We start from the raw sequence: 25,517 nt of genomic DNA on the forward strand, positions 1-25,517 counted from the left end.
CTTGTTCCTTTTTGTTCTTTCCTTTCTTATCTCTTTGTATCGCTGGCTTTATCTCAGCCTGAATTTGAACTGAATCCTCAAAGATATTATCCCCCCCCCTGCACTCAAATGGCACTTAGTATATATAATGCAAGACATTATGTCAGGCCATTGCCTCTAATCGTGCCGTGGAGTCCTCAGTGTTTGAGCTCGTTAAGATCCTTTGCCTACCATTGTTAATAAATGAGGAGCAGGTCTTTCTACAAATGGGCCTATATGTACAGACGGTCAAAACTAACATGGATGCTATTAGGCTTGTCAAAACAGCGCCCTTCCAGTATCGTGCAAACCCCTCATTAATAATCCTTTTGTGTTTTCTCAACAGGAAGTAACCAGAGTGTGATACTGTGACCCGTGTTGTCTTGGAAGAGATGCACTTTCTGCAGGACGCGTGCATTCGGATGGATTAAGAGGTTAGTTTACAATCCGTTCACCGAGTAAGAGTACCCTCCTTCTTTCCATACTTCAGCACTGCCTTTGTTTTGCAGCGTTTTCTGCCTATATTTAAACCTAAAGCCGAGCATTGTGTTAGATGATATTGCTGGTGAGATAGGAAAGATTTGTGGAGGAAAGGAAGGCTGCATAATGAGTCAAACATATTATTGAAATAGCAATAGTGCATTATCAAAATTGCAGGAAGAACAGTATTTGTTAAAGGCTAAGAGCTAGAGCTAAGAGCTAGAGCTAGGCTAAGGGCTAGGCTAAGAGCTAGGCTAAGAGCTAGAGCTAAGAGCTAGAGCTAAGAGCTAGAGCTAAGAGCTAGAGCCAGGCTAAGAGCTAGAGCTTAGAGCTAGAGCTTAGAGCTAGGCTAAGAGCTAGGCTAAGAGCTAGAGCCAGACTAAGGGCTAGAGCCAGGTTAGAGCTAGGCTAAGGGCTAGGCTAAGAGCTAGAGCCAGACTAAGGGCTAGAGCCAGGCTAGAGCTAGGCTAAGGGCTAGAGCCAGAGACTTCCCTGGAGGAATTTCCATCATGAAACCTGTGCTCTACTTCAATTCACAGCAAAATATTGTAGTTTTTGCTCCAGTTTGCTTGTCTGACAGCTTTAGTTCCTGCTTATCTTTTTTTAAATGTGAAGTTACGATCACATCCACAAGCTTATAAAAGTTCAAGACAAACCAACAGTTTTTTGCGTGTGACTTTCTCTATTACTTTATTAATGAGGCTTTAACTCGTTATCGACTACATTCACACTATCGCATCAGTGCTTTTTGTTGGTCACTGATGAGTGATATGCCTTTTGTTTGAGATGACTAAATATCCCCTCGGTGGTGACGAGGGGTTTCAGTTAAGACGGATCCTCTTAACAGTCTATATCCCAGCTGCAGAAACCTGATCAGACTGCTTTGGGCTCACCTGTAGGAACGGCGAAACTGAGACAAGCCGCCGTTGCTAAATATTTCAACAGGTCCCAGCCCAAAAGCAGCTGATGTATACTACAGGATCAGAGAGTTGGGGGCTAAGGTTTCATCCTATAAAGGCCTTGGTCACTAACCTGATCGCTACGGTTCATTTCACAAGTGTGACGGGGCCTGCAGCTGTCACACACGTCGCTGTTTTTGTGTGAATTAAACCTAAACTTAATATAGTTTAAGTTACAGATCAGATTACAAAAACATATTCCTGACTTTGTTGAGAAAAGCCAAACAGAATGCTAACCATTCTGTGTGTTTTTAGGCAAAAATAAGACTCATGAATAATGCAAACTACCCCAAAGCACGGCACAAAAACAAATCCTTGATGTTACGTTCGCCAGAGCAATTATGATTATGAACTATGTTGTGGATCAGTAAAAATACAGGCACCCTTCAGACACATATTTTACACTGAAGCCAGATGCTCTTTTCCCAACCTTCTCTGAAAATACAGCCTCTCAACATTTAACCTTTAACATGCTAATAGAAAGTAGTTTTGGATCAGTGCTGTCCGAATCACAAATACGTTTGACACTGAAAGTGGCTTATGTGTCTCACCTGAAACACCCGAGTAACAAAAGGAGATCAAATGGAGTCCTTTGTACAAGGCAGTACAATCTATTAGATTGAGCTTCCCTTGCAGCAATCGTTTCGACATGTCAGGGTTGATTTATATTGGTTTTTGTAGACAAATTACTTGGAAAAGCTGGTTGTAAAAAGCCTGTTTTGAGACCTAACAACCTGGATTAAAATATTTCGTGAAGCCAATGAGTCGGCGAGTCATGTCTTGTTTAATTTGTAGCATTTAACTTTTATGTAGAAGAAGCATTGAACATTTTCGTAGAGGAAACATTGAAGCTTGAGCTGAAGATGAACGTTAAAACGGGCCTGACCAGGTTAGTCAATGGTTTGAACAGACAGCTCCTGAAAACCATCCTGCCCTACTGGAATGAGCCCAGTGCGAGTGACTGTAATCCTCTCTGAAACAGCCCTCAGACGAAGTGAGGAAGCCAGTAGAGCGAGTCACTGAGTGTTTGTTTTGTCTTCAGTGTGTGTGTGTCAGTTATTGTGAGCTCCTGCCAACACTACAGGCAGAAAAACAGGTTCCGTCTCTGCGTGCTGACTCTGTGTGAACATGGCAGCCGTACAACTGTAACTTCCCTTTGTAGATGCAGGTCATCTCGGTGATCCCTGGTTAGTGTCCTTATTATCCACACAATGTGCACTGAACATACTATGGATCAATGCTGCACTCGCTTATGAAGCTGTCAGTGTTCCACTCTTAACTCCACAGTGATGTTTTAGTACTAATGAGGACAAACGGTGTGTCTAAATATCCCGACAGTTTAAGACCACAAACCCTAGGGTAGGTGCCATTTTAGCTGGAAATTCTGTCATTTACGTAATCAATCATCCAACGAATTGCAGCAACTGTAATTATGCCCAACTTCAGGCATCCGTTCCTTTTTCTCTCACCCAGCAAAGCCTGTTTTTGGTGAATCCTGTCATCCACTCGTCAAGCTGTGAAGTGAGCAAAGACTCTCCTCTCCGACTTGGCCATCATATCCAATCTCAGACTCATTCGCCCACACGTAGTTTGGATAACAACATGGATATTTCATGTGCATGTCTTTACCCGCCGGGTCCTGCTAATGGTCAACAGAGACTGCATTACATCCCATTTACCAAGGAAACACAAGACAAGCATCAGCACTTTGGAGCGGGCTGCACACAGAGGCCCTGATGCGAGGTACGGGTGAAAGAGCTTAGCAACGAGAGCACTGCAGAGTCGAGGTGTTGCATAAAAAAGATCTTGCCTCATGTGAAGGTAAATATCAACTTACTCCAACTTGTGTATTTTGGGGGTGGAAAGAGTAGCGGCGTTTGTTTGCCGATCACATCTTTGCCATGAAAAGATTTCTGTCTTTTCTCCGACGCTCGACATTACAGCGGAGTCAGCGTTTCACCTTTTTATGTCTCCGCTGTTTGGATTGCGCCGCCGTGTTTGTGGACACAAGAAACAACTGGACTCTCAGAGAGCGCTTAGCTTTTGGCTCCGGCCTCCAACACGTGGTCGCTAACGGATTCTTCCGCCGGGCCAACGGAGACACAGAGACGGCAAACCCTGCTACTCCTCTTCAGCTGCTGGGAGTGTTTCTGTCTGAGGGGCGGGAAGTCATTTGGACAAATGACTCTTTTATTGACTGGCCCACTACCGTAGCTGACTAGACTGTTCGATCTGCGCATAGTGAAGTCATCCATCCACTTCATGGTGGTGAAGGGAGAATGGCTTTAGACTTTCTAATCAAAGTGTACTTCATATGGTTTATGCTCCTCATTTCTATGAAGGCACAGAAGCAACGGCACTCTGCTGTATGTTTTACCTCATTAGTTTTGAGTATCGACTCCTATGCATTATTTATCTTGACCTCTCTTTATCACTCTAAAGAGGAGTGAAGGAATGAGTCCTAAACCCGGCAATGAGTCAGCAGTTTACTACTTGTGGTTCCCCCGTCTTGAAGTCAATGTGTTTTTATTTTTAAGAACGTGTTTTTGGTTTAAAGCTTAAAATAAGGTCTGGTTAAAATGAGCTTAAGACATGTTTTGCTTTTTGTTCTACGATTATAAATGAAACCCTACTTGCGATGGTCCGAATTAAGTGACTAAATAATGTAATCTTGCCGCAGATTTGCCGCCGTTAGCTTAGCTGTGGTGTTGCGCTGCCATGCGAGCGTGCTGTAGTTCCTTTTATAGGCTAACGTTGGCTCTTTACTTCTGCTGATTGCATTTATCCTTCAAAACTGATTAAAAACTAAATAGGTTTGCCAATTATCTTATTTCCTGCAAAATCCAATGGAAAAATCCCATTGCTTTTTGTAATGGGAGCCCTTGCGATGCTTACTTCTTGGTTGGCCTACACATCCGTCATCACTGAAACACTCTGTTGCTGTTTTTCTGAAAACTCACCACCTCTTTACTCCCTGCAATCAAGTTCTTTGAGTTTCAGTCAGACTTGTGCACCAAAGATTGTGAAAATGCATGAATGCCTGTAGAGTGTACTTTTAGCCTGCCCTCTCTCTCCCTACTTGAGGTCATTGTGCATCTTGCTGCTCTTGTATCAATGCACCACACCACGTCAAAACAAGGCAGTTCTGCAGCAGCCCTCCGTGTGGGTGGGTGTAGCTGAATCTGTTATGAATGCTGTGAGCGTGCATTTAGTTTAACAGCGAAAGAAAAAACTCCAGTGTGCATTTTTTGCACGACTTTAAACCAAGTCACGTTGTGTTAATGCATACAGATCTCTGCATAAAACAGGGACGAGTGCAAGCTTGCAGAGAGGAATGCCGTTGTGTATTTGCTGAGACAGGGTTACAAGTGAGAGGAGGGCTTTCTCCTCTCCCAGGGGAGAAAGATGAGAGGGAAGGAAGCATGGAGACATAGGTAGGGAGCGGGGGGGATGGTGTCAGAGCAAAGGGGAGAGGACAAGAAAGGAAGTATGAGTGGAGTAACGTATAATAACTGAGCTTATAGAATTCTAATCTCAAAGAGCCACTTTCAAGTCTTCCGCTGGGGCAAACGTAGTGGCTCAAAATGTAACCAGAACCTATTTTAGAAACACAAAAGCAGAAGATGGGTTTCACTTTTGACCTTTTTCTCTAGTTCCACCCTCAGGAGTTCAAACATGTTTAGCATGACAGACGTTGGCACTATGTTTAATGTCAATCCTGCGTTGGCAAAAATACCCAAAGAAGAATCGTGGAAATGTCAATATTTGTCTGAATGTTTAATCCGTCCAAAGAGTGTTTTTAGTCAGCCTCAGGGTCACCAGTTTGGCAGCAGTGTGCTCGTCAAATTATGGGCTGACAAGTTTTGTTTTCTTTATACCACATCCTTAAAGCCAAAGTGTTTAAGGTAAATATAGCAAAACGTCTACATTTCCAAAGCTGCAAAAATGTGCATTGCCGCGTTTAGCATCATATGATTTGGTAGTCGTGGGACGAATAAGCGCACATGCCCAGATGCCAATCCATCCTATAATGATAATACCTTGTAAAGGGGCTTTGAGTTTCTAGAAAAGCAGTCTATAAATACAGAGTGAAAAGTCATAAAACAACAAACTTGAAATGGATGTATTGAATATAGACAACAAACAAATGTTTATCAAGGTTTCAATTTAAGCTACATTTTCCAAAGTTATGTTCCTCTGAGGGTTGCACAATTAATGGATAAGTGCCATATCTTAATTGCAGCAATACTTGAAGGTCAAATGTGTAAAAATATCTTGATGAATAAGCATGTAACGTATCGTTGACTGAAACCTGAAACCGTCCTATAACCCGTATTCTCCAAACTTAAATCCTCTGAAAAAAAATGTACACCATGATCCTTGTGGTATGTTTTTTAAGTATAATGCAACTGTATTATCACAAATCATATTGCATTTCAAAAATCAGTCAAAGCATTGTTTATTTTCCAAACCATGCAGACGTTACTGTGAGCAGCATGCAGGGTCTGTGTCGAAGGGAGAGTCGGTGGAACATGAGCTCCTGGTAGATGTGGAACTCAGTGTGCGCTGTCACACAGAGCTGCTTGTTGTCGCTGTGAACCTCTGTGCAGTCGGGAGGGTGAAGGGGTGGGGGGGTGGGGTGTCCAAAGGCTACAAGACGACTCCAGAGACCCAAATGAACTCTCTTCACATTGTGTCTGAGGACAGCGTGCTCCTGGGATACAGACCCTCTGACTTCATCACTCCAAGTTCGTGCTGTGATGCATATTTTGTGTTAATATTGCATGATCATTGATCTTGCAAACACAAAGAATCCCAATCTAGATTTGTTTTCAAAATGTCTATTTATAACTGGTTGTCAAAGAGTTTCCTCACTATGCAAAAAGTCATACTGGTGTGGAGCAGTGGGCCCTGTTTTGTGGGGTGTTCCCTTTCCCGTAGTGTGTTTTTAATAGAGGTTTTTGTGCATGTCAATGGTCTGCAAAACTCTGTTGCAGTCCTTTCTTTTCTACCGCGGCATTGTTTCATCACTACGTAACACTCGTGTCCCTATTGTCTAGCACTCCAAGACACTGTATGTGATAGGCTAAGGGGGGGCGGGGCATCTCTAAGCAGTAGACCAATCACAACAGAGCCGGCCAGCTAACCAATCAGAGCAGACTGGGCTCTGGTTTCAGACAGAGGGTGAACAGAGGTGCTGCAGCACAGGCAGTATGAGAAACATAAAGAGCTTTTTGAACATTAAAGCATGGAGACATGTCCCAGGAGAGACACTACATACTGATATGGACCTGAAAATGTGCTGAAAACGGCAAAAATCAGATGCTACATTTGAGAGTTTGAAATCATGTTTGAATGCAACAAAGACAAACATCTAAAGGGAGTCTGCTTTCTGCAACACGTTGATGCCTTCCCTCTAGTTCAAAGTGGAAACGAGATGTGTGTGTGTGTGTCCACATTTCTTTTCACCGTCTACTGGAGGCGTCCATTCGGTTCCTCTGTGAGAGAGAGAGAGAGAGAGAGAGGGTGGTTTTTTGTTCCTGCTCGGGGAACCACTTTGAGCCCTCCCCTTCTCCCTCCCTCCCTCCTTCCTTCTTTCTTTCCCTCTCTTCCCTCCCTCCCTTCAGCAGCTGTTTTCCTGCCTGAGCTGGGAACTGGAGCCAGGCTGTTTTCCTTCACGTCACAAGCAGGAACTCACCGAACTTACCGACACTCACACACACACACACACACACACACACACACACACACACACACACACACACACACACACACACACACACACTCTCTTTTTGTCTGTCTCGGCCCCATCCCACACTCGTCTGGCTGTTGACTGTGTACTGACCTCATTCAGGACTTGAGACCGAGGAGCGAGTATTCACTCTCCTCTACTTTGCTGCTGTCTCTGCTTGTTCACACTTCTGTGCGAGAGCCGCCTGACCGTTCGGGAAATGCTTTCATGGTAAGATGCCTCTTCTTTCTTCTCTTCTCACTGGACACTTTAGTCGCTGAGGCATTGTCTCGGGTTTCCTTTCCCTCGAAGACTTTGCTGGAGTTGCTGCAGAGAGTTTGTAAAAGTCTTTGGAAGTCTTCACCGCAGCATTCTGTGGTGGTCCCAAATACATAAAGGAATAAATGAAATGCATCAACACGTAATCAAACCTCAATGAAATCCATCGGGGCTGCAACATTTGGAAAAGATGACTTTATTGAGAATATTTCTACTTGAAAATGTGATAGGATTTATGATATTGGAGTGAATGGATTTCAAAAAATACATATCTGTATCTCAACAATTCATTCAAAGCGTACTTAAGCGCGTATTCAGACTTAAACATATTGTGCTTACTGCATTCTGAATATCTTTCACTTGTCAATATTGCAATTTTGTTCAAATTTTAATGGATTTGCAGCCCTTAAATTCATGTTACTATCATTAGTTGAAGTGCGTTAAAAGTTAAGGTTTCTGACGGAGTTCTTGTTGTAGTGATATCCAAAGTTTGATTGGTCTTGGTACGTATAAGTTGCTATTTCAATGTCCGCGTGTTGCATCTTAACTTTTCCATAATTGGGTGTTTATGTAAAAGGGAATCACGGTGATTAATGGATGTACCAGCCTCCCTGTGTTCCCCAATATGACTCTTAGTTATCATCTAACACGAGTTAATTATTTTATACTCGAGTGACTGAGAGGTGGGAGAGTGACGCATGATTGAGGACTTTCTGGATTGTGTTACACTAAGGCTGCACCATGAGAGATCAGATAATTACACTTGACATAACCTGTGAGTCTGAGCCGAGTCGGATGTTTTCAGTCCTCTGGTTCCACCCATTTTTTGCCCTAATAGTGGCCTTTACAAGAACCTCGTGAATGTCTAATTTTGTCTTAATGTTTAATCGATCCAGCAAGTCTTTTATTCAGCCTTAAGGTCAACAGTTTGGCTGCAGTGCTGTACTCTTTTTAAAAGGGCAGATTGCAGACTGAAAACACATAACCAACATAGCTTTCTTTAGAGAAAGTTGAAGCTAAATTGAATCTCCTTTTTTGTATAAGATGGATAAAGCAAATGTTAAAAGCTGTGGTCAGTATCGTTCAAAGCAATGTTCATAGGTTGAATGACGCTACTATGAGTTAAAGCACAATGTGGTTTGGACTGCGGATGGATATCTTGTGTCTTACTGATGCGCTAAAGACATTAAAATGCTACGTTGCTTTAATCAGATTTATCCAGAAGAGATTGGGTTACAAATGGGATTAGGGTTCTGGTCGATCGTCATGATAAGAACATATATTGTTACTAAGAAAGGGAAATAAATCCAGACTCCATTCCTCATCCCCCAGCAGGTAAATGTCCGGTTCCCTCTCCCTGTTTCGGACCTCACAGCTATCACACGTACACTAAAAACAATCTTCCTTTCTGCACGACGTGTCCCGATGTGTGAGATGGGTCTGACAACATCTCAGCGGCCCCGTGAGTCAGACAATAGACAGCATTTTGAGGCTTGTCAGATGGTGTGATGGTGAATCATCCCGCTGTGATGATGCAAGCTGAGACGTGTTATTAGCTCCTCTTAGTCACAGAGGACCTGTGTCACAATTCTGGATTGACGGCCAAATATTTCATCTTGGACTGTACTTATACAGCGCTTTATCAGGTCTTTTCAACCCCTCAAAGCACTTGACATACCAGTCATAATCACCTCATTCATACGGGGCAGTACCACGCAGCCTTAGGAATAGATGCAAACAAAAGCTGACTAATGCATCCTCAACTTCAAGCCCTTCTGCTAAAAGTTGCTTTCATAAAAACAGTAAAACCACGGCCCTGTTGACCACCGCCATGCTCATACCTCCTGAGAAATAAGTGAGGACTAATTGGCATTCTGTATTCATGGTAAAAGATCTCCACGTTGCTGCAAAAACCAACCTTTTCACACAACTGTGAAACTTAGAATCCTCAGTCTTGTTATAGGTTCGGGATAAGAATCGGCAGTAGGTTTTAAAAGATGCTCGTGTTTCCGTTCTGTGCTTGTAAAGGAAAATACAGGCAGCATGAGTAATCCTAAGAAAAGGCAACAGCTGCAATTTGAAATGTATAGCGTTGCTTCATTTAAGATTTAGTGACTATCAATGTTTAATGCTTTAGTTATACTCTCCAGCTGCCCTCCCCTAACGCCTATCTTTCAACCTTACATATCATCACTTGTGGTCGTTTCTCCTTCTCATGTTTATGAAGTAATATCACATAGAAATAAGTAGTGCACTCTGCAGAACGGTTGAATATTTCAGCGCCATTTTTTTTAAATCTAGGAAGCATTCAATTCAGGAAGAATAGGTGTTGTAAAAGTCTCACTGATGGGTCACTTTGTGTAGAGTGGTGCAGGAATGAGTCTGAAAATCCAGAAGGGAGTTGTCAATTCACCACCTCTGGATCCCTCATTGGTTCATTGCTTTAAATAAGGGCTATCGTTAACACAAATGAAGAAATGTTAACCTTTGTTCAACACAAATCAGTAAATACCCAACTGGTGAATGTAGGAAGCTTCTATGTAATTTACTTTGAGACAAATTCACGCTAACATTAGCTACATGTAGCTTAGGAGTGACGCTAAGTCGTGCCACGTGGATGCAGTTCACTAACGTTTACTTCTGAAGTGCATGTGTGTACCTTTAAACAATCCAAAAGTGGTTTTTATATGTGGAGATCATCCTGCTGAACAAAACATACAAGCACCATAAGTGTGTGTCGAATATTCCCAATAAGTCCAATCGAAATGCTAACTTCTGGAGCGGTCTAAAAAAAAACCTGCACCGTTATATATACTAAGTTGCCATCTGCAAACTCTGTCCATGTATTCCCTCGTGTACTGGTTAGAAAACAACTTGCTAAGGAAGAGTTTGTGTACATGCATACATGCTCATGTCGTCATTGCTCTGATGTTCTGATAAGGGTGTGTGTGGGTGACACTTCAAAGTCCCCGTGTCTCAGTTTTGCTCATGTTGAGACTAACTGTGCATGTTTGATATGCTCACAATGGCTGTCACGCTACCAGCGGCCTTCTTCACGTCACTGCCTCTCCGCTCAGAGATAACACGTCTGTGTGCCGTGGATTCTGGTCTTGGAGTCGCCGCCTAAACCGTCCCGGCTCCTCCGTGCACCCGGTGTCTTTTGTTTCTCCCAGAGCGTAACAAAATCTCTACCCTTTTCAAGGACATTTAGGAGATCTTATTCTGAAGAAAGGGTCTGACTCTCCTCCCCAGGGAGTACATGTGCTCCTTATTTTGTTATTTGTAGGAGCACAGTGGAAAAACAGAAGGTCGTAAAATGTACTCGCACAACTTTTTCAGGTTTGCATATTTCAATTTTTCGGAGCAAATGAATGAGAAAATATGCGCCATTATCGCATTTCTCATTTAATCTTTCTTAAGCTTTTTCCCAATCAGTGTCCCATCATTCACCACTCACTACTCTCTCCAAGTCCCTGCCTGAAACGCCTCCATTGGACTCCTTTTTGTTGTTTACTTCTGTAGTGACATCACCATGTAACACTCCGTCAGACTGCGTTATTGCGCAACAGTGTGTCTGCCTGTTGTCTACTAGAATGTGTGTGTGTGTGTGTGTGGGATCCAAGCCTTCTGCTGTGGTTGAATTTCCAACATCTACTTCTTGAGTCATCTTGTTATTCTGTCCTTTCCCTCACCTTTTTCATATCAAACCAGCGTCTTCCCCGTCTCCTTATCCTCCCCCCCTGTGGTAATCAGTTTTCTAGATGCTCATATTGATGGGTAACTCTTCCTGTTGGCGTGAAACCAGCATTATGTGACCTTGTTCCACTATGTCTCTTGGCGTCTTGCTCAAGAAGGCACATCGGTGGTCAAGCACTGTGGTGAAGTTGACTGGAAGTTTTTATATTCACTAACTGGAAGTGGCTCTTTTGATGTCGGCATTTCCATGTGTATGACATCGAATATTCCCCAAGGGTTTAGAGAGGCTGACAGCAGCACTTCTCTGACTTTCTGTCCGTCTGTCCAAAACACCCTCTGGCTGGAATCCCTGAACACTGCCTGGTCTTGGCAGAAAGGAAAAAAAGGAACTGGGTTCTGTTTTATAGACTGCTGGATAGACTGCTTGGTTAAACTCACTAATTTCTATTGAAGTACTTCTGTGATACTTGAACCCACGGTACTCCGAGGCAGACGAATGTGAGACATCTGATTTCTCCAGGGAGGCTATAGTATATGACCAGTGCTACCATTGACGAGCCTAAAATGTGCTGGTAATAATAGACTCGGACAATGGGAATTAGAGGTTATTTCCAAATCTGAAGTCCGTTATTCGTCCCACGATGGGGAATGTTACAGAGCAGGAGAGTGCAGACAAAAGGTGTAAAGAAACATATGAAATAGAGAGGAAAGCACACATTAAAGAGGCCCTATTATGCCTATTGCGTCTCCCCTTTCCTAGACTGCGTTCTATAGGTTTTTAGTGCATGTAAATGGGCTGCAAAGGCCAAAATCCCTGTGTTCCCTCCAGCTGAATTTTCTCTCCCACACACTCCCATCCCTTTGCCTGAAACGCCTCCACTGGACTCCTTTGTTTACTTTTTGTAGTGATATTACTATGTTACGCTAGCGCTGTAACACATTGTGCATGATAGGCTAAGCGGTCGACCAATCACAACAGAGCAGACTGCGTTATTGCACAACAGTGTGTCTACCTGTGGTCTACCAGATTGTGTGTGTGATCCGAGCCTTGCTGCTGCAGTGGTTGAGTTTCAAACAGCTGTGTATGATGGTTTTGTGAATCTGGAAGCAAACATGACTTGTTTGCCAACTCTGCTCCGTCTGAGTCCCATAAATCATCTCCTAATTTCTTTGGCCCATTGTCCCCCCCACTGATGGTTGGAAATTGAGGAATTGCCAGCAAAAATATGAGTAGTAAGAACCGTTGTGAGTGTGTGGTATATTGAAGGGATGTCACAATAGTAGAAAGTTAAATTACAGCTGGGCATACTAGTTCCTGTTGCGTTAAACAGGTCATAATTACCTCTCCAGTATCTATTTTATTACGCTACTGAAAGTGTCTGTTTCTCACCAAAACCAACCTTTTAAAAGACCATAGTTGAGCCCATATTTTTTTATGTTGCTGAATAAAGGAGGAAACGATATGCCGCCTTTTCAAAATGTTGCCATTGACTCGGCTCCAAAGCATTGTTTCTCGTGGCATCTTTATTATACTGCACTCATTAGCATATGTCAACTGAGTGGTTGATATCCCCCGTGATTACAATGGCTTCATGCGTCAGGCCTGGTGTGGATGAATTAATATGGAAATGAAAAGCGTGTCACTCTTTACGCGTTATGAGAAAGCGTTCTGTAAATGAGTTTGTTTTTTTTGAGTCCTCAGTCTCGCCCATCCATCAAGTTTGTTGGCCGTACATTTTCTCTCCTTATCTTGCACGTCCTTGCACCTCAACATCTCATAATGTAATAACTTTGTGACTCATAAGCAGACGGACAATAATGAATTCATGCCTTCTTGTCGTCTAAAATATGGCAGGTGAGACTTCAATAATGCAACGCTCGGCTATCTTAAAAAAAGGTTTTCATTAACTCAAAGTAATTGCATTATTAAGTTTGAACCAAACTTCCTGCTGTAATCAGCATAGATGTTTACCGGGGTTCTCTAGTAAAATATAGCATGAGGCGCTAACGTCTCTTCCGGTCAAAATTAAGCCCCGCCCACTTTTCGGTGAAAATCCTGCATTAGAGCGAAGCAGAAAATAATAGTGTCTTCATGTCTTGAAGCTGCTGAGTCATATATTGCACCTCAAACAACGAATAAATCCAGAGTTCGTTCTTTACTTCCTCTCCAGAAAAAAGGAGAGTAAAAGAAAGGATCAGAAATCTCAGTCTCAGTGTCAGCCTGCTGCCTGCCACTCGTCCCCCGGCAGACCCACCGGACATCCCCTGTTTATTCTCTGTAAGCTGTCTCTGCCGTCTGACCAGACATCTGACCCCATCTCCATATTTCTGGACTCATTAAACCCTTTCTGACCAACAGAGAGATTGTTTTCTGGCATCAATTTAACATTTAACATTTTGGGTTGAGGTACGAACGAGGTACAAAACCCGGCTCAATTCTAACATGACCAAGTTTGACCCAAACTTCTTGCCGTAATCCAGCGTGGATGTTTACCATGAATAGCACGGCAGTGAAAAGGCAAAGAAAGTAGTGATTCAACGATGATTCCTCACAGATTAAAATTGTGAATAACGCAATCGATAGACGGAACTCAAAATGCAAACATTTCAATACAGGGATTAGAAGTAAAACAGAACTGGCTTTATAGTACAATTTAAATCCGAAAGTGAGAATATATCCGGTCCCTTCATCCATTCCACTGTATTAACAGTACACACACCTGCATCTGTGTGTGTGTGTGTGTGATTAAACCCCCCCCCCCTATGGGTCTATACCAGTTAATGTTCTGTACTTTCCCTAGAAGAGTCATGTGGAGAGTGTCCCTGAGAAGCTATAGGGGAGTGAGGAAAACACAGGAGGGAGTGTTAGAGAGAGGACAGAGTCAGTTCAGCTTCTCTAACACTCGGTTATACTCGGAAACATGGTTTAAAGTAGATATATATTTAATCGGCGTGAAAGCCGAGTGAATACACATTACATTTTCTTCAAGAATTGCAACACATGAGTCTGCTTTGTGGCGAAGGGATTGGCTAAGAGGGAGTTCTGTTTCCTGAGGACGTCAGCAGCAAGTTTGCACAAATCCTCCCTGTGTTTGAGTTCATGTCTAATTAATGGAGGGTTGCTCAAGGAATGTGTGTTACTGAGGTACTGAACCCTTAAAGAGTCCCTATTATGCGTACTGGGGTTTCCCTTTCCTCTAGTGTGTTTTTGTATAAGTTTGGTGCATGTAAACGGTCTGCAAAGGCTAAAATCCCAGAGTAAGAGGGAATGTCTCCACCCCTGCCTGAAACGCCTCCAATTGGACTCGAGTGCTTTTTGGGGTTTTCTTTTTCCTGTAGTGAGTGTGTTATCTAGTTTTTGGTGCATGTAAATGGTCCGTAAAGGCTAAAATCCCGAAGTAAGAGGGAATGTTTCTCCGACACACCCTGTCTGAAATGCCTCCATTAGATTATTATGCTTTTTGGGTTTTCCCTTTCCTGTTGTATGTTTATATACGGAGGCTGTGGCTCAGTGGGTTAGCAGTGGTGCAATCCCCACTTGCAGTCAGCATGTCGTTGTGTCCCGGGGAAAGACACTTCACCCCGTGTTGCTCCTGCTGGGATTGTGCACAGTATTGAATGTATGTAAGTCGCTAACAAGTGACAAGTAATGCAATTTTAAGTTTTGGTGCATGTAAATGGTAGTTGGTACACTCATTTCAGATTGTGTTATTGTGCTGCAAAATGCCAAAGCACCATTCTAGCCTTCAACTCAAAGTTGTTATTGCTCAGATGTGTGCTTGTCCACATATCAGACTGGTAACTGAAGATAGGAAATCATGCTGGAAGTGAAGAGAGGTTCATCCTTCATTTCTCCTCCCCTGTCACCCCCCTCTCCCCCCTTTCCTCGCTGCAGCTCTGGCTGTCGGCCAGCACTTGTAATGCTGTCTGTGTGTTGGATGCGCATACATAAGTCTTTTGTTTATCAAGTTTTATGAGCGCAGCAGGGCTGCAGCTAACGGATATTTTCATTGCCAAGTGTTTTCCTTCCATGCGGTGGAATAATCAGTCCATAAAACATCTGAGAAGCAGTTTCCCAGAGTTCAAGGTGACCTTTCAGACGTGTTGTTCCGACCAACTAAAAGATCACGTTTTTATTTGTTAAGCTAAATTGCTTCAGTATTTTATGTAAAACAGACTTTTGTAGACAAGAAAAACAGCAAACTCTAGAGTCGTATTTTTGAGACTTTTGGCAATCATACTTGCTTTTTGTTGTTGTTGTTGTTGTTGTTCTGATCATCACTAAACATGAGATACTTAATGTTTTGTATATGTGTGTTTCAGGACTGTGTTTCCCCCTGGCTGAAGGCGTCTTGAGTCCTATAGCACCTTTCCACCCAGCACCCTTTGTGTTACCACTGCGCCCATGAGGTAACGTCAGGACCCAACCCCCCCTCATTACCACCCTCAGTCCATCCCCCCCCTCCCCCGTCCCTTCCTCCCTCGATCCTCCCAGCCATGGGCCAGAAGATCTCTGGCAGTATAAAGTCAGTGGATGTTCGCGGGGAGCCCTCATACCGGCCGGTACGCCGCGAGCTGCGGGGTCCGGACTTCTGTCGGCCCCCGCGGCTCGACTTGCTGCTGGACATGCCGGCGGCGAGCCTCGAGACGCAGCTCCGCCACGCCTGGAACCCCGACGACCGGTCGCTCAACGTCTTCGTGAAGGAGGACGACAAGCTGACATTTCACCGGCACCCGGTGGCTCAGAGCACGGACTGCATCCGTGGGAAGGTGGGCTACACCCGGGGGCTCCACGTGTGGCGGATCCACTGGCCGGCCAGACAGAGGGGCACGCACGCGGTGGTGGGCGTGGCCTCCGCCGAAGCCTCCTTACACTCGGTGGGCTACACTGCGCTGGTGGGATCGGACTCCGAGTCCTGGGGCTGGGACCTGGGCCGGAACAGACTCTACCATGACGGAAAGAACCGGCCCGCCTCCACGCCGGCCCCCACGTACCCCTGCTTCCTGGAGCCGGACGAGTCCTTCGTCCTGCCGGACTCTTTGACGGTAATAATGGACATGGACGAGGGAACGCTGAGCTTCATGGTGGACGGACAGTATCTGGGAGTAGCGTTCAGAGGACTTAAAGGAAAGAGACTGTATCCCATCGTCAGCGCGGTGTGGGGGCACTGTGAGGTCACCATTCGCTACGTCAATGGACTAGATCGTAAGTTGCAACACACACACACACACACACACACACACTAGAGTTTCATGGTAGGCAGAATTAGCAGCATTAAGGTTTCCTTTATAACTGTACATTAAATCCCTATGATTCAAAGCGTCCTATAAACCCAGTATGAAGTATATCCGTGTCCCTGCAGTGGATCTGGGAGTTTTTCACAATGCGAAGATGATTTTTTGATGTATAAACCTCCAGATATGCTTATATTTAGATTGTCTCATCAAATATGTAAAGGCCCAGGGCGATATCTGTGCTGCATCAAAGTCCAGTGACAAATCCCAGTGTGGGACCAGAGGGGAGAGGAGGAGATTCTAGGAAAGTCTTCGGTTATGAGCAACGGTCTGTTGTGTGTGTGTTTGTGTGTGTCTGGATGTATGACAAATGTTTCTTAGATGGAGAGAAAGGATACTGAGTCACTCTTTCAGCCTACACTAAACTCCTCAACCTCTCGAGGATTCGCGCAAACAGAAACGAGGGATGGGTTGGGAGAACCGGTGTGGCTAATTCCTAAACGCTAATTCCTGAACTTGGCTTTTCAGACAAGTTCAGGATTTAGAGTGTAACACAAGCCAGAGAGGATGGATACATTCCTGTATGCACTGTTCTAAAAACAGCCTGCAATGAAAGGGACTGATGCTTTGTTTACCAACAGGAAGCAGCTTAAATATCCTTTGGGTGAAGCACTCTCATGTCCTCACACTTCCTCAGAGTCTCACTGGAGCTGTGTTGAATTACTGGGAAGATCTGTTTCACCACTGCCCAGAAGTCATCATTATGATCTGTGTGTGTGTGTGTGTGTGTGTGTGTGTGTGTGTGTGTGTGTGTGTGGTTGTTTTCCCTGATACTCTCTTCTGGTAAATGTCAACGTTCACACAGTAAACGAGTCATCTCAATTAAGTCTTCCCCTCAGATTGTGTAACAGCTCTCTGTCGTCCCTCCCGCTCCAGCCGCCCTGCTGCACAAAGAGGTGTGTGTGTGTGTGTGTGTGTGTGTGTGTGTGTGTGTGTGTGTGTGTGTGTGTGTGTGTGTGTGTGTGTGTGTGTGTGTGTGTGTGTGTGTGTGTGTGTGTGTGTGTGTGTGTGTGTGTGTGTGTGTGTGTGTGTGTGTGTGTGTGTGTGTGTGTGTGTGTGTGTGTGTGTGTGTGTGTGTGTGTGCCTCTGAGCTCAGTCTGGCCCTGGATAGCGGGAAACATGGTGCTAGGTGTTGTTCTAATATCTGGTTAGCAGCTTAGGTGCACATGATGTACAATTAGGGGCTGCACCATTATGAACAAATACAGTCATTTGCCGATATTGCCAAATCATTCAGGATTTCTGAGATATTCTTATTCTCATCTGCAGCAAACAAAGACTTCACTTAGTCCGTAGAATATCATTTGCATCCTGGGATATCTCTGCAGCTCCAACATCCTTTATTCAGAATACTATTTATAATGAATATTGCACTAGCCCATATTGCTACGGCCATTAAATGCCCAAATATTGTGCAGCCCTATGAAGAATATGATCCATACTCGTACTCGAGTGTCACCTGAGGTTACCCCTGTGTCGGTGTTAATTTGAGGCGAAGCTAGAGTGAAAAATGTGCTGTTAAAGCACTGATATTTAGGAGCGATCTGCGATTAAATATCCTAAAATGTCTTGCTTAAGCTAAAGAAAAATGCATAAGTTGACTTTATCTTTAATGGTTAGTAGTGCTGATCATTTTGAGAACATCCTAAAGCTTAAAGGTCGGTGAATATAAGGTTTTGTTGTTCTTACTCTACCTGGCAGGTGGTTAGAAAGAGTAGTGTCAGAATGTGTTTGCTTGAAGGGTAACTCGATTATTTTACATTTCAAAGTCTGTTTACTGATCTTGAGGAGTACGTGTGTGTGTGAGTGTGTGTGTGTGTAATCTGATAAACCGCCTCAAGTCATGTCACTTGTTGAAAAGGAGAAGAAGTTAGAGAGAAGTGAGTTCAGCAGAGAGAAATGTGCTGAAATCCTTCATCAAAATGACTGACTGAGTTGCATTGTGGGTAATTTCAATGGCTGGTTTAGACAAGGAGGAAGAGTGTGTGGGATAAAAAGGTATCTCCCGCTCTGCCGAAATGAATTTGATTTGTGGTAATTGCTAGCTATTTCTAGCCTGTGTCCCCATAGATGCTAGAGATGGAATTGGTTGCCCTTTTAGTGGAAAATAATACGGGTTCATAACTTAATTTATATCTGCCTTACAAAAAGACTGAGACTACTCCAAAGTATGAACCACTGGAGGCTACGGCACGAATCAAGCAAATGACGCCAGAAAACAATATCTCTCTGTTGGTCAGAAAGGGTGTAATGAGGCCAGGAATATGAAGATGGGGTCAGATGTCTGGTCAGACGGCAGAGACAGCTTACGGAGAATAAGTAGGGGATGGATGTCTGGTGGGTCTGCCGGGGGAGGAGTGGCAGGCAGCAGGCTGACACTGAGACTGAGATTTCTGATCCTTTCTTTTACTCTCCTTTTTTCTGGAGAGGAAGTAAAGAAACCGGAGCTCTGGATTTATTCGTTGTTGGAGGTGCAACATATGACTCAGCAGCTTTAAGACGTGAAGACACTATTATTTTCCACTTCGCTCTAATGCAGTATTTTCACCGGAAAGTGGGCGGGGCTTATTTTAGTGACGTTAGTGCCTCATGCTATGTCTTTCTAGAAAGACCCCTGAGTCCAAATTGCGATTTTGATACATTTTGAACTACATTGTGCAGCCCTACTAGAGGCTCTTTACTATATGGAGATACCGTTTCTCTAACTTTATCCTCTCAGTGCATTGATAAGGATTTACGCTCACATGGTTGTTTTTTGTGAGACTTCTGTAGCTTAAAAATTGGAGCTATGAACCCGTCCTGTTGCTTTACTGTAGACATCAAAGACAAGGCACTTATTTTCTATCACTCCATCCCCTGCTACGTCCACGGCTCTCTATTGCAATGTATGTAAGGTGAGTTTGCAAGCCACTCAAAGAGCTCGATTTCCACCAGAGAGCACATCAGATCGGATAACAGGCGTACGGCACACACCCATCTTCTAGTACGGAGAGGAGTGGAGCATTAATATGTATGCTGGGAGATTGCTCTGCCTCCTGTTCCCAGTTGTTGCTTTTATTCATCCTATAGCAACACGGAGATGATTCTACTGTTTGCTCACTTACCTTCTTTTATTCCCTGGGAAGCCAGAAGAGATGGGTATCCTTATTCTTCCCTCTCCTGTCTGAATTGTTCCTTTTAATTCCCTGCTATAACGCCGATCCTCACCCTTCCTGCATCTCAGCGAACACTCTAGTCCTCCAGCCCCTCTGTCCCAGAGACACTTGAAAGCCAACCCGACTGAGACACGATTTTCATCGGTCTTTCTAACTTTGGGTTTGCTGTTCTATTCTCTCTATTCCTGGAAAGCCATCCCTTTCTCTACCCCACAACGAACCTCATGACACCACAGTGCTCTCCCCAACGCTGATCCCGACTCATTAACACCTGAATAAAGGGAACAGGAAGTGCTTCACACTCACATGCTTGCCCTCCCTTTTTTAGAAATGCCCCCTGTCTGACTCCGACTCTCATTGTGTTTCATCCCCTCCCTCCCTCCCTCCCTCCCACCCGCTCGCTTCTCTACTGTCTTCCTTCTTTTACCGCCTCATCCCTTTCAACACTAATCCTTCCTTTCAGTGTTTACCCGCTGTGTTGCTTTGGAAACACTTTTTCTGTTGGATAGTAGGGTGGTTGATTGTTGACCAGGAAGCTTGATCACTAGTTTGTTGGATTCAGAACTTCCCCTGAGCAAAGAGGCGTCTGTCTTCTGCAGCTCAGAGCTGTTGACAATCAGTGTTTCTATTAGCTGGAAAAGTCTGTTGAAGTCGGACTCATAAGCCAGTTATGTTTTTTCCCGTTGCACAATTTAAGTATTACAAATGGGTTGAATAGACGAGTCGGCATCAAAACAGAGCCTGACCTTTGAGCCAGACAGGCCTCTTTTTTTTACCTTTTGGTTTATTTATTCATAGTTTTTATCTCATCTGATTCATTAAGTCCTACAGTTAAAGGAAACTCTTTGTTGGCGGCATTAAATCAAGTTTGCTTGAGTAACTATATGCTCTTATTTTGAAGTAGAGACCTGAAACCAGGATCAGCTTATGTGATTGGCTGACGGCTGATCACATGATCGCCCTTAAGACAGACAGACTCATGGACATATTATTTAGCATGCCTGCTGATCATTTCCATGGGGTTAAATGTTATTCCTGGTGGTCTTTTTAAGCTCCAGTTGCCCTGCTGTCTGTCAGTCTCTATCCTCGCCTCGCCTCTGTCTGTTTATATTCGGTGAGAGCGCTCTGTTGTCTGAACTGAGCTGGGGATGCATCTGTTTTCTCTCGGTCTCATCTGTTCTGATGCTCTAAGGCTAAACTTACTGAACCTTTTCTGGACAGAGAACCTGGTTCATAAAAAAACAAGTGATTGAAAAACAAAGCTTGGTTTGTGACATGTCTCCATGCTTTAATGTTCAGAAAGCTCTTTATCTTTCTCATACTGCCTGTGCTGCAGCACCTCTTTTCACCCTCTGTCTGAAACCAGAGCCCAGTCTGCTCTGATTGGTTAGCTGGCCGACTCTGTTGTGATTAGTCAACCGCCTGGAGCGCTAGCCAATAGAAGCTGCAGTGTAATGTAGTTGTTTCATTATGTATCAGAAGTAAAAAAAAGAGAGGTAGCTTTGGGATTTTTGCCTTTGAAGACTATTTACGTGCACTAAATCCCAGTGTCCGAACTACGGGGGGACTCGGGGGATCCGAGACCCCCTGAAACTGACACGAGATCCCCCGAAAACATGATTTGGGAAATGTTGGGGGGTCTCTAAAATAGTGTTTTCGAGATCCGCGCTCTGAGTCAAGCGCAAGAGCAAGCGCCCCCCCCCCCGAGAGAAAAATGGGACCCCCCGAAAATCTCGGCATAGTTCGAACACTGCTAAATCCTATACAACACACTAAGGGAAACCTAAAATGGCCCCTTTCAATATAACCCAAGGGTTCTTTCCCCTACTCTGTTTACTTTCATAGCCCAAAAACTAAGTATGAACTGAACTGTGTCTTAAAAATCCAGGTCTGAACCAAACCGTGTTTTTGGAGAGCCATTACTCGCCTATAATCCAGGCATGCAGGTGTTTCATAGCTCCCTCTGTTACAATCCTGGCTGCTTGGCTTCTATTTCCTAAGCAGAGCGGGAGAGCAGCAGCAGGAAGAGCGTCTGCCAGATTGACGGCAGTCCAGGATTCTGTCTGGAACTCTCTAGCTTAGCGGTGCGAGGTAATGGGAAGTCAGATATCGTCAGTGGAAGGAATCAACGTTTCACTGAGCAATTGCTTTCCTCCCCGAGTCGACGATTCAATGTGGACACCTGTGTTCCCAATCTCGTATAGAGCAGTACTTTTGCATCCTTTCCTCTCTGTTCTGCTGATCTAATTCTGTCTGTTCCTTAACATATTCCTCCCATCTTTACTCACCTATGACCAGTCGGTGTCTGCACCTTAATGGCTGTGTGTATAAGACACATACACCCGTCATCCTAAAACTAGGACACACAGACCAACAGTTTTATGCTAATGTATATTAGATAAGCATGTCTGTGAGTCTGCACCATTACCTAGGTGTATCATTTGTAAGGAAGAATATGCAGGAGTACGGTAATAAACCAAAAATTGGGCCAGAAAAGATGGACCTGTCTCACCTTTACGTCTAAGTAGGACATAACTGGGTCCCTCATGCTGGGCTGATGTCTGCCATGCACACAGATTTGTTTTGCCGTGGGCGAGAGAGTGGAGGAAACTAAGAGCGTCCGTCTCACCTCAGTGAGGGCAGACTGACTGACGCGCCTCCTCCCCCTCTCGACTCGGTGTGAGGTGGATGTGCGCTCCTGCCAGCCCGCGGGGGCCTCTGTAGTCTCAGCACTGCATCGGGCGCTCCTCCGTCCTCAACCACACTTTCCCACACTCCGTCTCCTCTTTAGTGTGCCATGAATCTGTCAGGAAGTAGACTCCGGCTATAACGAAAAGAGCTTTGAGTGGGAAGAGGAGAGTGCAGAGACGGTTACACGATGGAGGAGGGAACGATGAGGGATGAGCTCCACTATCCCCCTCTGGTTAACTGCAGGGCTTCTATAACCGCGTGGATTCATTATTAAACATTTGAACGTCCTTCAGGGTATGCACGTGTTAAAAATGCTGCTTTATAGTGACGTGGATTTACTTTATTGACTTCATTTGGGGGATTGTTTTGTTACAGCGGCACGAAAACCAGGAAATATACAGTGAAGGAAATCGGTATTTGATCCCCGGCCTTCTTCAAATCAAATACTTATTTCCCCTGATTGTTTTAATGCACACTTCTGGATTTTCTTTTTGATATTCTGTCTCTCACTGTTGAAATAAACCTACAGTTCAAAGTACAGACTGTTCAGTTCTTTGTAAGAGGGCAAACTAACAGAATCGTCAGGGGATCAAATACTTATTTCCTTCACTGTATGCAAATCAAGAGTCGTTCATGTATATCAGTATCGAGTATCAATGAAAAACAACATGTCAAATATACAGAACAAGTTAGAATACACTAAGAGACCAACATACTTATTTAATATATAAACTAGATATGATGTACACATATTATCCAGGTGATACTGTGGCGCGGGTTTTGTATATTAGATATATCTAGAACGTAACGCCCGTTTACAAGATGGCATGTAATGACATAAAATAGGTTTATTGAAAGAAAAAATAAGTGAAATCTGGTTCTAAAACCCACCTGTTTAGCTTGTATTTGAGTTTGGCTTCTTTGCAGTGAATATATCTGCCCTTTCTTGTCCTTCTGAGTCTGTTTCTTCATGCTTTATTGCACTTGTTGTACGTCTCATTTAAGCTTCAGCTAAATGAAGAGTAATCCCAGGTTTTGACAGACGTTACATGTGCGTGAAAGAACATCAGAAATGGAATTATATATATTTATATATACGTGTCAGGTTGGTGATGGAGCTGAAAGAATACTCCACGGTTTTCATGAACCCGCTGAATGAGGGAGGACACGGCTCACTGGAATTGCAATGGCTATTTATAATTGTTTTAAGGGCTGCGTGATTCAGGAAAAACAAGTGATTGAGATGATTTTGACTGATCCACTGTTCACCTCCTGGGTAACTGAGCTTTCAGCTAATTAGAGTGGATTCATTATTAAACGTTTGAAAGTCATTCAGGGTTTGCACATGTTAAACGTGACATCCAGGCTGCCTTATATAGGCAGGTTTGACATTAAATGGACGTGGAAGAGCATTAACTATTCTTTTTTATGCAATGATCTATGTTAGGTTAGTGTTAGAGCCTCATTTGAAAGAAATAATACACTAATGTCTGAATGAAGTTGATGAATACGGCCATGTACAGAGATGTATTTCCCACTTATACAGATTAGGGCTGCACAATTTGCATAAATTACTAATTGGGATTATCTTTGCATCGTCAGGGTTTTGTCTAAACCGGGTAACAGGTTATCTACTCCACAAACCCTGTGCGTCCTCAAACCGAAATGCAGATTTCCCCTGTAAAATGTTAAAGTGATGCCAGGAAACAATATCTCTGTTGGTCAGAAACGGTATACTGAGTCCAGAAATATGAAAATGGTGTGAGATGTCTGGTCAGACGGCAGAGAATAAATAGGGGCTGGATGTCCGGTGGGTGTGCCGGGGGACGAGTGGCAGGCAGCAGGCTGACACTGAGACTGAGATTTCTGATCCTTTCTTTCACTCTCCTTTTTTCTGGAGAGGAAGTAAAGGAACCAGGATTTATTTGTTGTTTGAGGTGCGATGTATGACTCAGCAGCTTCAAGACATGAAGACACTATTGTTTTCCACTTTGCTCTGATGCAGGATTTTCACCGGAAAGTGGGCGGGGCTTAGTTTTGGCGGGAAGAGACGTTGGCGCCTCATGCTATATTTTTTCTGGAAAAAACCCGTGATCGTTATTGACAAAATATATTTCGTAGGAGTATCTCTACCAATCAAATATGTTCTCTACAGTCTGCACAATACATATGTTCACCACCAGGTCATACCTCTACCAGCTTTAATCCCAACTATGAATCACTGTGCTGTGTTTCTGCTTAGTTTCCTCAGTTGATGGACAGTGTGTGCTCATCACCTCTGTCTGACAGGGACCTCTAGTCGCCCCCGGCAACCTTTGCCTTGGAGACCAGCTGTAGTCAGCAGGGATTGGCCGTTTTTCAGGAAGTCTGTGGCATCATCCTGTCGTCAGCTCCCTCAGGAGAGCAACGCTGCTGCAGGTGTGGCAGGGAACAGCAGTGTGAGGGCAAGAAGGAGACATGTTTCACTTTTTAATGGCAAACAATAACACCTCCTCTAATCTGTTGTTAGATAGTCATCCGTTGCTTTTCCAACTTTGACTTGACACTTTTCTAAATTCACATTGGCATACATTTGATCCTTCTAACAGCAGTCTATAAAAAAATGTCTGACTTTAAAACTAGTGCATAAGTTACTCCACTTATTTAATGAACGACACCAGGAGCGAAATGTAAGGATTATTCATAAAGTGTATTGCACACACACGTCATGTTGCCTCCATAGTTGCCATATGAATGGTTACTGACGAGCATTGCATTTAGAGGTCATTTCCCCCCCCCATTTAATTCATTTCTGTGGCTCGAGGCCATGATCGCGTGGTATCTAACAGAGTCCAGTGCAGTATTACACAGAAGATGCACCAGAGTTACATCAAACAAAGTCCATTAAGTGCAACGGTGTCTCTTGCTCTGTCTTTTTCTTATTTATTTGATGTGTTAAGTATGTTGCCCTGAGGCCTGGAAATAATGTGGCTGTCTGCATTTGACCCCAAAAACCTTTGCATCTTCAATATAACGGAGAACAATGGGAGCCACTTTTGACAGAACATGTAAACGGTTGGCTGAACTGACAATGCAGTCTTCACCTGTTCAACTTTCTTCAGCCGTGCAGATGACGGACACTTGATCACCCTGCTGTTACACCTGACGTGAGCAAACCACAGGCATGTTGCCTCTACATGGAATAACAGCGGTGGTCCGACGGCGTTGAACTGC

The 25,517-nt window shown here is 43.9% G+C and overlaps 1 protein-coding gene across 2 annotated transcripts in view; it reads left to right on the forward strand.

Annotated features, from left to right (window-relative positions):
- Positions 1-25,517, forward strand: part of LOC134879744 (SPRY domain-containing SOCS box protein 4-like) — a 43,573-nt gene that overhangs the window by 11,922 nt on the left and 6,134 nt on the right. Inside the window, exons 2-3 of one of the 2 annotated variants that reach the window (XM_063906234.1) lie at positions 365-452; positions 15,487-16,369. In XM_063906234.1, the coding sequence (XP_063762304.1) occupies positions 15,661-16,369 (709 nt within the window). In that variant the 5' untranslated portion in view covers positions 365-452; positions 15,487-15,660. Of the gene's footprint in view, positions 1-364; positions 453-7,235; positions 7,420-15,486; positions 16,370-25,517 lie in introns of those variants that run through there. The other variant, XM_063906235.1, reaches the window with a different exon arrangement.

Source organism: Eleginops maclovinus, chromosome 18, assembly GCF_036324505.1.
Source record: "Eleginops maclovinus isolate JMC-PN-2008 ecotype Puerto Natales chromosome 18, JC_Emac_rtc_rv5, whole genome shotgun sequence".
NCBI classification, from domain to species: domain Eukaryota; kingdom Metazoa; phylum Chordata; class Actinopteri; order Perciformes; family Eleginopidae; genus Eleginops; species Eleginops maclovinus.